The sequence below is a fragment of the Panicum virgatum genome, chromosome 3K (genome assembly GCF_016808335.1).
Source record: "Panicum virgatum strain AP13 chromosome 3K, P.virgatum_v5, whole genome shotgun sequence".
NCBI lineage: Eukaryota > Viridiplantae > Streptophyta > Magnoliopsida > Poales > Poaceae > Panicum > Panicum virgatum.
The window spans coordinates 4,548,010-4,561,924 of record NC_053138.1 but is presented as its reverse complement, the minus strand read 5'-3'; the positions used below and the strand labels follow the sequence as shown (position 1 = coordinate 4,561,924).

The window sequence follows — 13,915 nt, the reverse complement described above, 5'->3', positions numbered from 1 at the left end:
CCTCGAGTCTTGTCAGTTGTTGGTCCAAATGTTGAAGATTTTATTTCAAAGAACAAGATAGAAATAAAGTTGTTTAAGTAAATATTATATATGCAACTAAGATTAAATAGATACTATTATTTATATGTTTCATTCCTATATAATAGGTAGTATTATATTTAATATTTAATTATTTTATTTCACTAGTTTATTATGTCTCACTTTAGAGTTGGTCCCTATTTACGCCAGCACGGCCCTAAGCTCCAGCGAGCCTCTACAAACTGCAACTAGTCTCGAGGCAAGCTTGAGTTGGCAGTAGGCACCAAAAGTGTATGCTTGGATGATCAACAACTTTAAGGCAACTAGCAGCGTCAAGTGGCTTGGCAAAAAGGGTGTGACCAACAAATTGTTTGCAACCTAATGATTTCATTTTTAGAAACAGTCAAACAGATCATCCAATCCTTTTAGGTCATCGCTTTAGATATCTTCACCAAAAATGGATAGAGAAACAATAAGAGAATTTGCTTTTAATTACTTCTTTTAGTTGCTGTACACTTTCACTTATTATTTGTGATTAGCTTCGGAGCTGAGATTGCTGTAAGAATTGACTGTGTGCTGTTGCAGAGGTCGGAAACTTTCCTTTTTTAAAAAAAAATCCCATTAGGGGGGGCGTTTAGTTCCCCAGGCAAAAATTTTTGGATGTCAAATCATCCCTTTGACCGGATGTCGGGAGGGTTTTTCGGACACTAATTAAAAAACTAATTTCAGAACTCACCTGGAAACCGCGAGATGAATCTTTTGAGGCCTTTGACCACATCATTAGCACATGTGGATTACTGTAGCACTTATGGCTAATCATGCATTAATTATACTCAAAAGATTCGTCTCGTCGTGTATATCCAAACTGTGTAATTAGTTTTATTATTTAATTACATTTAATGTTTTATACATGTGTTTAAAGGGGAGGTGAAAATTTTTGGGTAAAAATTTTTGGGAACTAAACGCGGCCTAGGTACCGTCATGAATACATTTCCCTACTAAATTAAACCCTGTAGATTTTGAGGGGATCCCAGTATCCCACTCCAAAACATGGCGTATCTGTCAGATCCTGAGAAATCTCGGGATATCCACCTGAGATTGCATATTTCTTGGAGCATTAATGGTAATGGGTATGCTGAGAGCCTGAGACAGTGCAGGCGTTGCGGCCGTGTCAGTGGCACCACCACATCCCTTGACCCTTGTGCAGTATCTGCAGGCACGCAGAGCTAGCTCTATTTAAGCACGCGCCCGGCCGGGCTCGACCACATCATCCGTCGACGCCGAGCTCCGAGTCTTCTCCGACACCGGCCGGCAGCAATGGCCTGGTCTGCCTCTGCTCTGTCGTCGTCGGCTCCGACGGCCGCAGCCCTCGTCCTCCTGCAGCTGCTGGCATCCTTCGCCTGCTGCTGCCGCGCCGCGCCGCCGGACGCGCTGGTGACTCGCCTCCCGGGGTTCGAGGGCGCCCGGCTCCCGTCGAAGCACTACGCCGGGTACGTGATGGTGGACGAGGAGCTCGGGAGCAGGATGTTCTACTACCTGGTGGAGTCGGAGCGCGACCCGGCCAGCGACCCCCTCGTGCTCTGGCTCAACGGCGGGCCAGGATGCTCCAGCTTCGACGGCTTCGTCTACGAGCACGGTGCGTCCATTACTTGTCGTGACAAAGGTCATGACTCATGAGCACACTACTGGTACTTTGTTATTCTAAACGACTAAGATTGCAGAGGAGTGTTGTTCATTACTGTAGCGGTTTTCAGTTATAAGTACATTCTTTTTTTTTCCTGTGGAATCAGAGATATTGAAGGGCCAGTTTCTATCGTTGGATGTGCTGAACTTGATGTTCTTTTCATACACTTCATCTTATTGTTCAATGTTGAGACACATTACATCACTGGTTTCAGGGCCATTCAACTTTGAGTCAGGAGGGTCAGCTGGAAGCCTACCAAAGCTTCATCTCAACCCTTATAGCTGGTCCAAGGTTGGATCCATTTACATAATAACCATAAACCATCTGTTCATTCAATCTGAACGAGAGCTATGATGTTTCATTTCACTTTAGGTGTCTAGTGTGATATACTTGGACTCCCCTGTTGGTGTTGGTCTGTCATATGCTAAGGATAAGTCCAAAGCTTATACAACTGGCGACCTTCGGACTGCTAATGATTCTCATACTTTTCTTCTCAAGGTATATATAGAGCTTCATCATGTTTGGTGATGTCAATTTTTATCATCTGTTTTGTGGAACAAGAAACTGAGTTATTTTTCTTTTCTTTCTTGTTTACTTTAAACCAGTGGTTTCAGCTCTACCCTGAGTTCCAGACAAATCCATTTTACATAGCCGGAGAATCATACGCCGGCATTTATGTTCCTACCCTTTCACATGAAGTTGTCAAAGGTGTTTGCTTTGGGATCGTAATCACCGTTAAACAGCTTTGATTGTTTTCATATTCTTGTTGCTGACAAAATGTTACACAGGAATTCACAAAGAAGTCAAGCCAAGTATAAATTTTAAGGTTATTAAGGAATTTTCTTATAATGCTGCCTGCGTGTACCAAGGAAATCTAAAGTTTGATGTTTTATTCTGTACTCTTATTGTAGGGCTACATGGTTGGCAATGGTGTATGTGACACCGTCTTTGATGGTAATGCTCTTGTACCATTCGCACACGGAATGGGCCTGATTTCAGATGATATGTACAAGGTGCGTCTGTACTCCAACTGAAATCCCCGTACCAATTTTTTTTCCTTCCACCATGGATTTTTAGTGATACAATCATATCTTATCACCTCTAATGTAAATGTATACTTTTTAGAATATCATCCTGTGGCTATGTTCTTTCAAATAGAAAAAATATAATCAACAATGCCAAGAACATTGTTTTCAAAAAAAATGCCAAGAACATTGGTTTCGGTTTGAACTGCCTACTGAATTCACCACCAATTTTATTATTCACAATGCAGGATGCCAGTTCTGCATGTCAAGGAAATTACTGGAATGACTGTAGCAGTGCTAAATGCCAAACAGCACTGTTGAATGTCAATGCGGTAAACCAGTGACACTATCTGGTAAAAATCAGTGCCATTCTTGTAACTTATCCTATGTTCTTGTGTAGGCAATTGCGGGATTAAATATTTATGACATTCTTGAGCCATGCTACCACAGCAAAAATACCAAAAAAGTAACCCCACAAAATAGCAGAACGCCTCAAAGTTTCAAAGATCTTGGTGTAACTGACAAGCCCCTTCCAGTAAGAACAAGAATGCTTGGACGGGCCTGGCCTTTGAGAGCTCCTGTAAGAGCCGGGCGTGTTCCATCATGGCAGGAATTTGCCGTTACTGTTCCGTGTACGGTGAGCACAGGCGCAGCACCCTTTCATTAGCTCTATTGTCTCTTGTGATCTGTCAGAGTGTTAGTCTTCTGGAGATATTATATTGCTCTATTTCTGCACTACAAAAATGTGCTAGATCTTTTACACTCCACACTTCCTTAACAGAAGTCATTGGTGGCTTGCTAGGCTGTCTTCTCATATGGGTCGAGTTATTTTATCTTCTATAGTTATCATGCATGAAAAATGCACATTGTCCAACTAAAAGATTTATGTGGTTTTTATCCAGTTCCCATTCCATTGCATGGATTTTATTCTTGAAATGCATAGGAGATAATTTTACTCCCATGAGAAGCATGATTCATTTTGTGCCAATTCTTATCGTATCTCGTTTGCTTAAATTTTCAGAATGATGAAGTTGCAACAGCATGGTTGAACAATGATAGCGTCAGATCTGCAATTCATGCCGAGCCAGTATGATAGTCATATATTAACCATGTTGCATTAAAGACATCGAGTTTCAAAACTATCCGTCTTCTCTAACCATAGTTTACCATTCACATGTCAGGTCAGTTCAATTGGACCATGGGTCTTATGCACAAATGCATTATTGAATTTTGATCATGATGCCGGGAGTATGGTCACTTATCACAAGAACCTTACAAGCCAGGGTTATCGTGCTCTCATTTACAGGTACTTGACTTTACAAACCTATAATATCCTTTTAAGCCCTTGCAACATTAAATCAACCCTTAGAAGAAGCTGATATTATAATTATATATTTAATTCCATTTGTTTCAGCGGTGACCATGATATGTGTGTGCCTTACACTGGGACCGAAGCATGGACTGCATCTTTGGGCTATGGAGTCATTGATTCATGGCGACCATGGATCGTCGATGAAGAAGTTTCTGGGTATTTGTAAAAACAATGATTCAGCAATTTTTGTCCGATGATATTTGATTTGCTATATCCTAGAGATTAGATTATTCATAGATATGAATTCATAAACAAGTTACAATTTCTTTTGTCAGGCAAATCTTCAGATAATTAATGATCTCTTAATAACTCACATATTTTCCTTTTAAAAGGAGATGTAACTCACATATTTCCCTACACTCCTCAGGTACACCCAAGTATACGAAAATGGTCTCACTTTTGCAACTATTAAGGTGAACATTATTTCAAACTTTATCTAGTGGTGCATTGATTTATGATTGAATACATTAATAAAACACGACCAAAGCTTTTTGCAATTAAGTTGCCTTTAACTATCTGTTGTTCCTTTCACAGGGTGCTGGGCACACAGTTCCTGAGTATAAACCAAAGGAAGCATTGGCTTTCTACAGCCGTTGGCTTGCTGGTTCTAAACTGTGAAACTCCTGAATATAATGCATCTGCGTAGGATGGGGAATCAAACAGAGCACAATGTGAAGAAATTGGATAACCCATACAACAAATAATGCACTCAAAGGAACGAAGTACCTAGAGCAGACTACAACGTCACATTCTCTTGTTTTGCAAACACATGTATGCAATAACTTTTTACAGGCATTGTTCATGCCTTCATGGTGTGGCCAAACATTTTGAAATCAGATAGTACTGTTACATAACTCATCTCTTTATTTGTACAGTAAACATGCGCAGTTGTTAGTCAAAACTACAAAATTAAATTTTAAAATTATAAAAGGAATTAAAAGAAGCGGAGGGGATGTTTAGAACATCAATAATGATATTGAGTGGACATCCAAACAAATGATCTGATCTTCAACTTATTATTATCCAACACGGGCAGTAAAGGATACTGTGTCCTAATAGTCCCACAAAGAAAAACAAACTGTGGTTGTTAAGGAGCCAAGCTCTAATAAAATTCACCATCTCCGATTGAGACAAGCTGGATAGGAGACAAAGGGTATGTTCGGTTGATCAACAACTGCTACATCACAACTAGTTTAGGTAAAGTGGCTTTTCATAAAAGATGTGGCCTCAATTTTATACACAAGAAGTTTTACAGGCATGTTGATGCTAGAAGTTCCACTGAATCGGCTTGTGGACACGCTGATACTCAGAATGAGCAGAATGTTTTCAGTGCAGTCTAAGTTTTCAAGCCTACTTGTAAGCATGAGAATTTGCATTGGTCATTGGAGGATCTACTAAAAAAAAGAGTTTGTATTATGTCTCCTAGCCTATCTGTCAGTTTAAAAGGCAGAAAAAAAACAGATCAATATGCCCAGTAATTCATCCATACAAAGTTATTGATTATATTAATGCTCTAGGCTACATGGCCCGGCTGTGAAGATTTCTGCAAACCATTAGCTGCAGTACGTGCATTGGCACCCATCAGGAACACAAGCAATTCCGGGCTTGCCATAAGGCCCACCAGGAGGAGTTCTACTGTTACACATGCCGAAGCATGCCGTCGCGCCGTTACTACCGCTACAGTCCATATGGAAGACTAATTGCTTGCAGTTCTTGGCGATCAACAGACTTGCAACATTCCTTGGGGCCGTCGTCGCCGTACCTATGTATATGTATGATCAGTAGAAATTAGAAACGAATTGAACCAAAGATTCAGAGAGAGAGAGAGAGAGAGAGAGAGAGAGAGAGAGAGAGAGAGAGAGAGAGAGAGAGAGAGAGAGAGAGAGAGAGAGGCATACATGAGGATAGCACCAGAATGACAAGGCTGAAAATCAACAGGCGGCTGGCGTTCTTCCTCATCCTCGTCTAGAAACGTTGCGCACTGACTGAAGGTTGTGTTTTATGAGCTTGGTGTGTGTTGATCCATCCCATGGACTGCTGCCGGTGCTCTTTATAGTGGACACGGTAGGCATTGATTTACAGCACAGTTGCAGGCCATACATGTGTTACCAATTACCATGTATTTACAGCCTCTTATATACAATAGTACAAAAGCTTTTGAAGGATTTATTATTGTTTTAATCACTCCACCTTTTTTATTTAATCGATCTCTATCAGTATGTCAAAAACCTATATCTCTATCTTTGTTCTCTATCTATATATATCTGTATCTCTATTATGTTTTTTTCTCTCCTAAAAATAAGTAATAAGTTTCCCATGCAGTCTAGTTTCACTCGCATTTTGCTTTTTGTAGCTAGTGATATGTGCGCCAACATGTAGGTTGTCTCACTCTGATCCCCGTATATGTTTTTTTTTTGAAATACATGGGGGGTCCCCACCTACTATTTCATTGGAAACTTATGAGTCCGGTTACAAGTAGTACTCGGCATCCCGAGCAAAGAGAATACATGAGGAGAGCAGGAAGAGTAGGGAGAGGTGTCTAGCAAGTGACAATCCATTCGTGCCAAGCATGGAGCTCCAAGGCCAGCTTTCTATATCTACAACTCCAGGCATCAATATCAGCAGAGATGTGGCGAAGAACTTCAGCAGGGGAGGAGTCCCGATGGTCGAAAATCTTGGCGTTCCGAGCTTTCCAGATGTGCCAGAAGATGAGAATCATAACATCATCCTTGACAACGCCAGGCAGCAAAGAAGGGAGGGTGACATCCCAGGGGCGTCTCAAGGTGGACTCATGCACCACGAAGGAAAGCCGAGACCAGACGAGAACTTGACGCCCGGCCGGAGGGAGCAGAAGCGGCGCACTGGAGCACCAGCGATGCATGGAGGAGCAGCGCTCGAAGCAGCCGATCCGTTTCTCTTAGGGAGAAGGCAGCCAGGGAAAGAATGGAATAGGTAGGGGCAATTTCGTCTTTTCATGTACTTTTCTATTAAAAATGATTAAATTAATAGGTATAGTGTCCAGCACCCAATTACTTTGAAAATTTAATGTGTTTGAGCAAAGATATGTTTTTTTAGTGTGTTGTGGCAAATACCAATTTTTTTTCGGTGTAGACCTAATTTTGTCTTCCAAATTCCTCCTCCCCATCGACTGACTCCTCATCGTCCTCGCTTCCTTCGCAATCCCCAGCAGCAGCTCCCCTCTCCTCTCCTCTCCGACAACCCTACCCTCCGCGACCGAGCGAGCTCCGGGAGGCCGGCCAATGGACGGAGGAGGCGGATTCATGGGCCCGCCGCCGGTCCCCCGCTCGCCGGAGGACGTCTTCCGGGATTTCCGCGCGCGCCGGGCCGGCTTGATCAGGGCGCTCACCACCGGTAACCCCCGCCTCGCTTTTGTCGCCTTCGCCTCACCTACCTCTCCACCTCCGACTCCGTCCGGGGCTCGGAGTTCTCACTGGTTTCCCGCTGGCTCTCTGCAGATGTGGAGAAGTTCTACGTGATGTGCGACCCAGGTGAGCTTGAGCTCGCTCTCTCTGCCTGCCCTGCTCTACTCTGCTCTTCTCCGCCTATTCGGTTGGGATTTCTAGGGTTTGGGGGGTGCGGATTCGGGTGTTACTGGGCGGATTTGGAGCGTTTTGCTTTTCAATCTATGAGAGCTCTCGCGGAGGACCGATCTGGGGGTGCATATTCAGCTGGTTTTCGAGGTTTTGCCTCTTAATTTCTGAAGTTCTCGCCCGGATTTTGGTTTCGGTGTGCCCGGGGAGGCTATCTGGCCGGCGGATCCCGGCTCCGTTCTTGCGGGGTGACGACCGCTGAGCTTCGCTTCCGGTTTCGCGACGTACTAGTTATTAGTCCTCTTGCAACAGCTCATCTCGGGGAGGGAAGGCGGAAAGGGGGACGTGGGGAATCCTTATCTTCTGACGAGCTAGCTGGTCGACCGCGCGGCCGGCCAGTCATCTCCAAAAGTCGTGCTCCTGTCCATTTACTCCCCGACAACGACTTTTTCAGTAGTTTTTCCGCTTCTGTACGAGGGGTATTTCCGGGACTTTTCCTGAGTGCGTGATGTCAAGCGATGGGAGTGTCAGAATACCATTTTTTTTTCGAGTACAAGTCAACATTGATATCAACTCTTCAAAAAAGAAAAAAAAAACATTGATATCCTTTCTGGGCACCTAAATTATTCAGCTTGGGGACGGCCGGACGGGTGTATCGCAAACAATTACTCCTATGTCACTGCAGATCTTTCCCAGGATTTAAGTCGTCATTTCCCACTAGCCCATCCTACATGGAAACAAGGGCATGCACCTTGGTCACTTGGACAGGCCCTGAGGGCTTATATGGGTTAGTGCCACGTTTATGATTTTGTTTTCCACAGATGCATGGGTTTACTTAAAGCTTGCACTGCTTTCAAATATTATATGCTTAACTCGGGAAACTAGCTCTTACTATGTTCTGTTGGCAATGCAAGATGAGTTGCTCGGTACTGGTCGGAAATTCTGGGTGGGAGAGAAAATAGCGCCCATGGGCATTGTCTTCTTATTGGTTGATGTATATGGAACTGATTTATTCGTTTTGTAATGTCACAAGGGGCCATGAAGACTCTTCTTTCTTGCATTTTGTTGTAGAGTCTGCCCTTTTGTGTTCCAGTTCCTTGTTTCATGAAATGATCAATTTCAAATGGACGGTTCAGTCTCTCCTTGTGGTCCTGCTATTTTATGGTTACCGAAATCCTGCTTTAGAACTATGATCACATAATTTGAGGAATTATCATCTTTTATGTGAGGAATTATCATCTTTTTTTCTTGTGCAGAGAAGGAGAACCTATGTTTGTATGGACTTCCCAATGAGACATGGGAAGTCAACTTGCCTGCAGAGGAGGTCCCTCCTGAACTCCCAGAGCCAGCTCTGGGAATTAACTTTGCACGTGATGGGATGAATGAAAAAGATTGGCTGTCACTTGTTGCCGTGCATAGTGACTCTTGGTTATTGTCAGTTGCATTTTATTTTGGAGCAAGGTTTGGTTTCGACAAAGAATCCAGGTATTTCATTTGTTCTTATTATAAGAATTCGGTTTTTGTTTCTGTATTTGACTTATTTCATGTCAGTGGGATTTGGCCTATCTCATAGTTGTGAAACGTGAATATGATAGTATCAGGAACCTAGATTTTTATTGAGAAGTGAGTGTGGAAAGAGATTGTCTCTAGTTAGTTAGATAGATAGAGGATATGGAGAAGATGATGGTATGTTGGTTATTTTATCCAATATGTATGGAGGAAGAAAGATTGAAGGGTTTTCTTTTTATGGTCACCGGGAAATAAGCCATATTTGTGCTTCCATACCGGGAAATAAGTCACAAAGGATGCCAGAAGCTTGCCGCCATTTCAACCAGCCAGCTGAAATTCTATGCCTTATTTCCCGGCGACCATAAAAAAGCCTACAAAAAGGCGACATATCCAGCAACTGAGTGTAGCAGAGATGCGGATGTTGCGGTGGTTTTGCGGGCACACAAGGAGGGATAGAGTCCGGAACGAAGTTATTCGGGATAGGGTCGGAGTGGCACCAATTGAGGAGAAACTTACCCAGCATCGGCTGAGATGGTTTGGACATGTCCAACGAAGGCCTCCTGAGGCGCCGGTGCGTAATGGGGTTCTTGAGCGGGTCGACAATGTAAAGAGGGGTAGAGGTAGACCTAAACTGACGTGGGATGAGTCGGTTAAGATAGACCTTAAGGATTGGAATATCTCTAAAGAGATAGCTTTGGATAGGAGCGCTTGAAGACTAACTATCAATGTGCCTGAACCTTGAACTTATTTCTTTCGGGTTTCATCTCTAGCCTACCCCAACTTGCTTGGGAAAAAAGGCTATGTTGTTGTTGTTGTATGGCGCTAAAGAAATTATCTTTATTTGGATGTCAGTTCACTTGTTGCATATCTTGGTCATGTCAAGTGTGCAATGGTTCCATCTGCTTTAGCTGTTGAGTAGTCAACTTACAACTAAACCTACAACATAATTATTTCAGTTTATGTTGGATATTGTCAGCTGTTATATCTTCAAGCTTACTTAGTGTTCCATTTTTCTGAAATAGCTAAATTTTGCAGTTACTTTGGTTGTTTTCTGCAGTAGTTTCAGCTTATTCACATTGTTTTTCTTCAAGGCCAGCTGTAGCTTAGACATGAACGTTGCATGCAACCAAATGTTACATCTGTTATCTGTACACTGGCCTTGAGCTACAGTTTAGTTTGGGTTGCTATGAACCTTTCTTCTTTTTGTTTAAGTTAGTTGTATACTGTCTGATGGAGCTTTGAATGCATGGTTAAAGATCCAATTTTTGTCTAAATACATGCCAGTTTGCATATCCATTGTTAGGATTTGTAATATGGGCTCTTACATTGGTGTGAAATGAATTGATCGCTGGTGATAGATGTTTAAGTGCTGCTGAATATTTTCACCCATACTGTTTTATTAAATTGGTTGACAATATTTAGTTGGCATCAAAATTACCTAAGCCTTTAGAATGTCCATAAATGCTATATGAGAGTGTTCTGATATATTTGACAATAACTTGCCCTATTCATTCCGCCATGATTACTTTGATGATATATTTGACAATAACTTGCCCTATTCATTCCATGATTACTTTGATGTGCCCTGTCTTGACCCTTCAAGACATGTGTTTTCGTTTTCTTCAGATATTATTTAATTTCATATGTTTCATGTGAAGTCCTTGTGCCCAAAGATCTCCTAGTGTTAGACTATTAAACCATAAGGGACAAAAATTTCTTTGTTTTCAAGCTGTTTGATACTGATGGAGTTACCTTTTGACGATTGGCTTGCAGGAAACGGCTCTTCACCATGATCAATAACCTTCCCACAGTATATGAGGTTGTCACAGGAACAGCCAAGAAAGAGCCCAAAGACAAAACCCCTAAAAACAGCAATAAGAGTAACAAAACTGGCTCGAAGGTATGAAGTTTCAATTGCACTGTCATCATTTTACATGACAAGTAGCCAACTAACTCTATGATTCTCTTTTGACACTGAACATTTGGTGAATACACAGCCACGCCAATCAGAACCCAACTCAAGGGCCCCGAAGCTGCCATCTCCAAAGGAAGAAGAGGAGAGTGAAGGGGAGGATGGGGAACCACAGGAAGACCATGAGAGCACGCTGTGCGGCGCATGCGGCCAAAGTTACGATGACTTCTGGATCTGCTGTGACCTGTGTGAGAAATGGTTCCATGGCAAGTGCGTGAAGATCACCCCAGCCAAAGCGGAACACATCAAGCAGTACAAGTGCCCCTCCTGCACAGGCAGCAAGAGGGCTAAGGCTTGAGTCTAGGAAACCCGAATTGCCAACAATGCTCTAAGGAGCCTTGTCGAGTTGTAAGCTAAAGTTCTCAGGTTAGGGCAGCTATAGATTCGAATACCTTGTCCGGATATTGTCGGCGTTGATGCTTGAGGATCCATCTGAATTTAGTGTCAGTACTATGATTACTGACTGACTGCTGTAGTGTGTGTGTGGCCCCAAGCATCTATGCTCTGTAGTCTACTGAATTGTGTGCTTTAGATTCCAACTATGCCATGTTTGATCATTTTGTCGTTTTAAAGTTAGATTTCTGCCATTTCATGACTGGGTTGTTTCATCAGGTACACACAGAAATCTTTCAGAGAAGGTAAGGCCCAAATGGTGACCTGCTATGCATGATTTAGTGCTCTGAAAATACTGATGGCATGCATGCAGGATGCAGCCGGAATTGTTCTGCCTGTTCGTTTGCGCCTTATTATGTGCTCTCCTGCATGTTCGAAACTACTTTCCCCCCCTTATTACTCAGGTTTGATGGTTGTTAATACCGGCGGCTACTTGGGTGCAATCAGGCCAATTGTGCAAGCGTGCAAGCAGCTGTTGTGATGTGTCCGATGACTATCCAACGGTGACATACTTATTTACACATAAACCCTCCCAGCACACCATCAGAGATGCAAAACAAAAATACGAAAACCCCCTTGGCAAGATTAATCCCAATCATAATCGGTGTGGTGTTCACTCGTTCAACCGCCGCCGGCCTGCCTCCATCCGAGCGCTGCCGCAGCTCGCCGGAACTCGGCCGCCGGCCTGCCTCCATCCGAGCGCTGCCGCAGCTCGCCAGAACTCGGCCGCCGCGCACCACTTTCCTCCTCCTCGTTGCTCCACAAGGCTACAGGCTGCCGTGCCCGCCATCAGGCCTTGGAGCACCGCCGACGCAGCCCCTAGGATGGAGGACGCCGCCCGCCATCAGGCCTCGGAGCGCCGCCGCCGTGGCCCCTAAGAAGCTAAGATGCAGGACGCCTTGATCCCTAGGATGCAGGGCAACGCCTTGACAAGTTCGTTGTCTGGCATCCTCCGATGCCCCAGGTCTTGGCCACAAACTTCTTTCGCTGCCGTTGTCAAGGGCACTCCGTGGGCAATAACTGCTTCATTTTCATTCTATGATTTTGGAGGACGCAACATGGAGGTGGTAGTTGCTGTAATCCTTGTTTGTGCAGACAAAATTGTTGTTCCTGCCATTGTAATGAACATCTATACAACTTTGACGCACTGTAAAATTGAGTATGTACATCAGTTTTGTGTCGCTAATAAAAATCGGCTTGTGAGAATGCTCCCTGCTTCGATAATGCAAGATTGTTTTCTCTCTTATGAAAGAGTGATCAAGAATGAAAATAGATGATCTTTTGCCTCAGCAATCGAGTTGTATGTATAGGTAACATGCTGCTGCTGCATATGAAATAAGAGCAGAGAAGGCAGGAAGTTGAGACAGGTGTTACAGTGGAGGAATTCTTGAATACAAATGTGTTCCAGGATCCAAAGAGAAAATAAAACTATAGAATTGACATAGCATCCAAATTGTTTTTGGCATCTAAAAAAAATATAAGTGCACATTATTTTAGCAAATCATCCTGAAAGTGTAGCACTAAACACATTGCTTCATTGCCACAGGTAAATGCGAGCATGTTTGAGCCGCTGCTTCAGCTCCCCTTGTTTGGGCAATTACGCCTATTATGCCCAACTTCATCCATTATTATACGACTAACTATTCTCCTCCTGCAGCAAATAGGATTTAGCATTAATCATTCCGCGTTGTTCACCTGATGCAAGAAGCATGATCGTTGTTTCACCTGAGCCGGGCACACGTAGGCGATGAAGCTGATCGTTGAAATTAAAACCAGTGGACGCAGGTTCCAATACCGCAGCAGGGACCCACACCGACCAGAAGCCTGAACTATCGAGTCTGAGGAAGTGGTGCGCGGCGGCCGAGTTCTGGCGACCTGCGGGAAGAGACAGAGTGTCCTCCGTCCGTGCCCGGCCAGAGCTCGTTCTTGCGGTTGGATGGAGGGCGGCGGCGGCACCTCGTCACGCCGAACCGTGGAGATTACGTGATCACCAGGCACATGAACTCACGAACCGGTGAGGATGAGGTATAGTATTTGGAGGGGGCTTGTGCAAAGTGTACATGGGGCGGATCTGCTGGTGCGGGAGGGTTCTTCTGCAAAATTTACATGCACCTTTCGATGGGGATCGGAGGCCTAGCAAGCGTTGCTTGCAGCCTTGCACGGTTGTGCTACTTGCACTCCAGTCGGACCCGTTAATACCAGCACTGTAGCATTTGTCAGGACAGGCTTTCATCAGAAGAATCTATTTTAATTGGGACCGGAGAGTTCACGGAGGATATGTGCATATAGCCCCCAATTTTTGCAGCTGACCCCCTGATTTGGGCATTTTCAAATAATCCTCTAATTCGGATTGGTAGTGCCTGGGTGCGGTAGTGGGCGTAGTTGTCTGCG

General features: G+C 43.8%; 2 protein-coding genes across 3 annotated transcripts; both read left to right on the top strand.

Moving 5' to 3' along the window:
• The first annotated feature begins 1,254 nt into the window (after positions 1-1,254).
• LOC120700814 (serine carboxypeptidase 1-like) lies at positions 1,255-4,942 on the top strand. Its single transcript, XM_039985034.1, has 13 exons — positions 1,255-1,654; positions 1,917-1,993; positions 2,075-2,200; positions 2,308-2,410; positions 2,491-2,528; positions 2,614-2,715; positions 2,976-3,059; positions 3,128-3,364; positions 3,749-3,814; positions 3,909-4,033; positions 4,142-4,255; positions 4,467-4,512; positions 4,634-4,942. Exons 1-13 carry the CDS (start codon positions 1,336-1,338, stop codon positions 4,715-4,717), a joined length of 1,521 nt encoding a protein of 506 aa, XP_039840968.1. The 5' UTR covers positions 1,255-1,335; the 3' UTR covers positions 4,718-4,942.
• A 2,243-nt stretch (positions 4,943-7,185) lies between these two features.
• Positions 7,186-11,718, top strand: LOC120696948 (PHD finger protein ALFIN-LIKE 8-like). Of its 2 annotated transcripts, XM_039980018.1 has the most exons (6): positions 7,224-7,471; positions 7,576-7,608; positions 8,282-8,437; positions 8,907-9,135; positions 10,933-11,059; positions 11,157-11,718. In XM_039980018.1, the coding sequence occupies exons 1-6, from the start codon at positions 7,360-7,362 to the stop codon at positions 11,427-11,429; spliced, it is 930 nt and encodes a 309-aa protein (XP_039835952.1). In that variant the 5' UTR covers positions 7,224-7,359; the 3' UTR covers positions 11,430-11,718. The 2 variants fall into 2 exon arrangements, with proteins under 2 accessions (XP_039835953.1, XP_039835952.1); XM_039980019.1 differs by lacking the exon at positions 8,282-8,437 and having other exon boundaries at positions 7,186-7,471.
• The last annotated feature ends 2,197 nt before the right edge of the window (positions 11,719-13,915 follow it).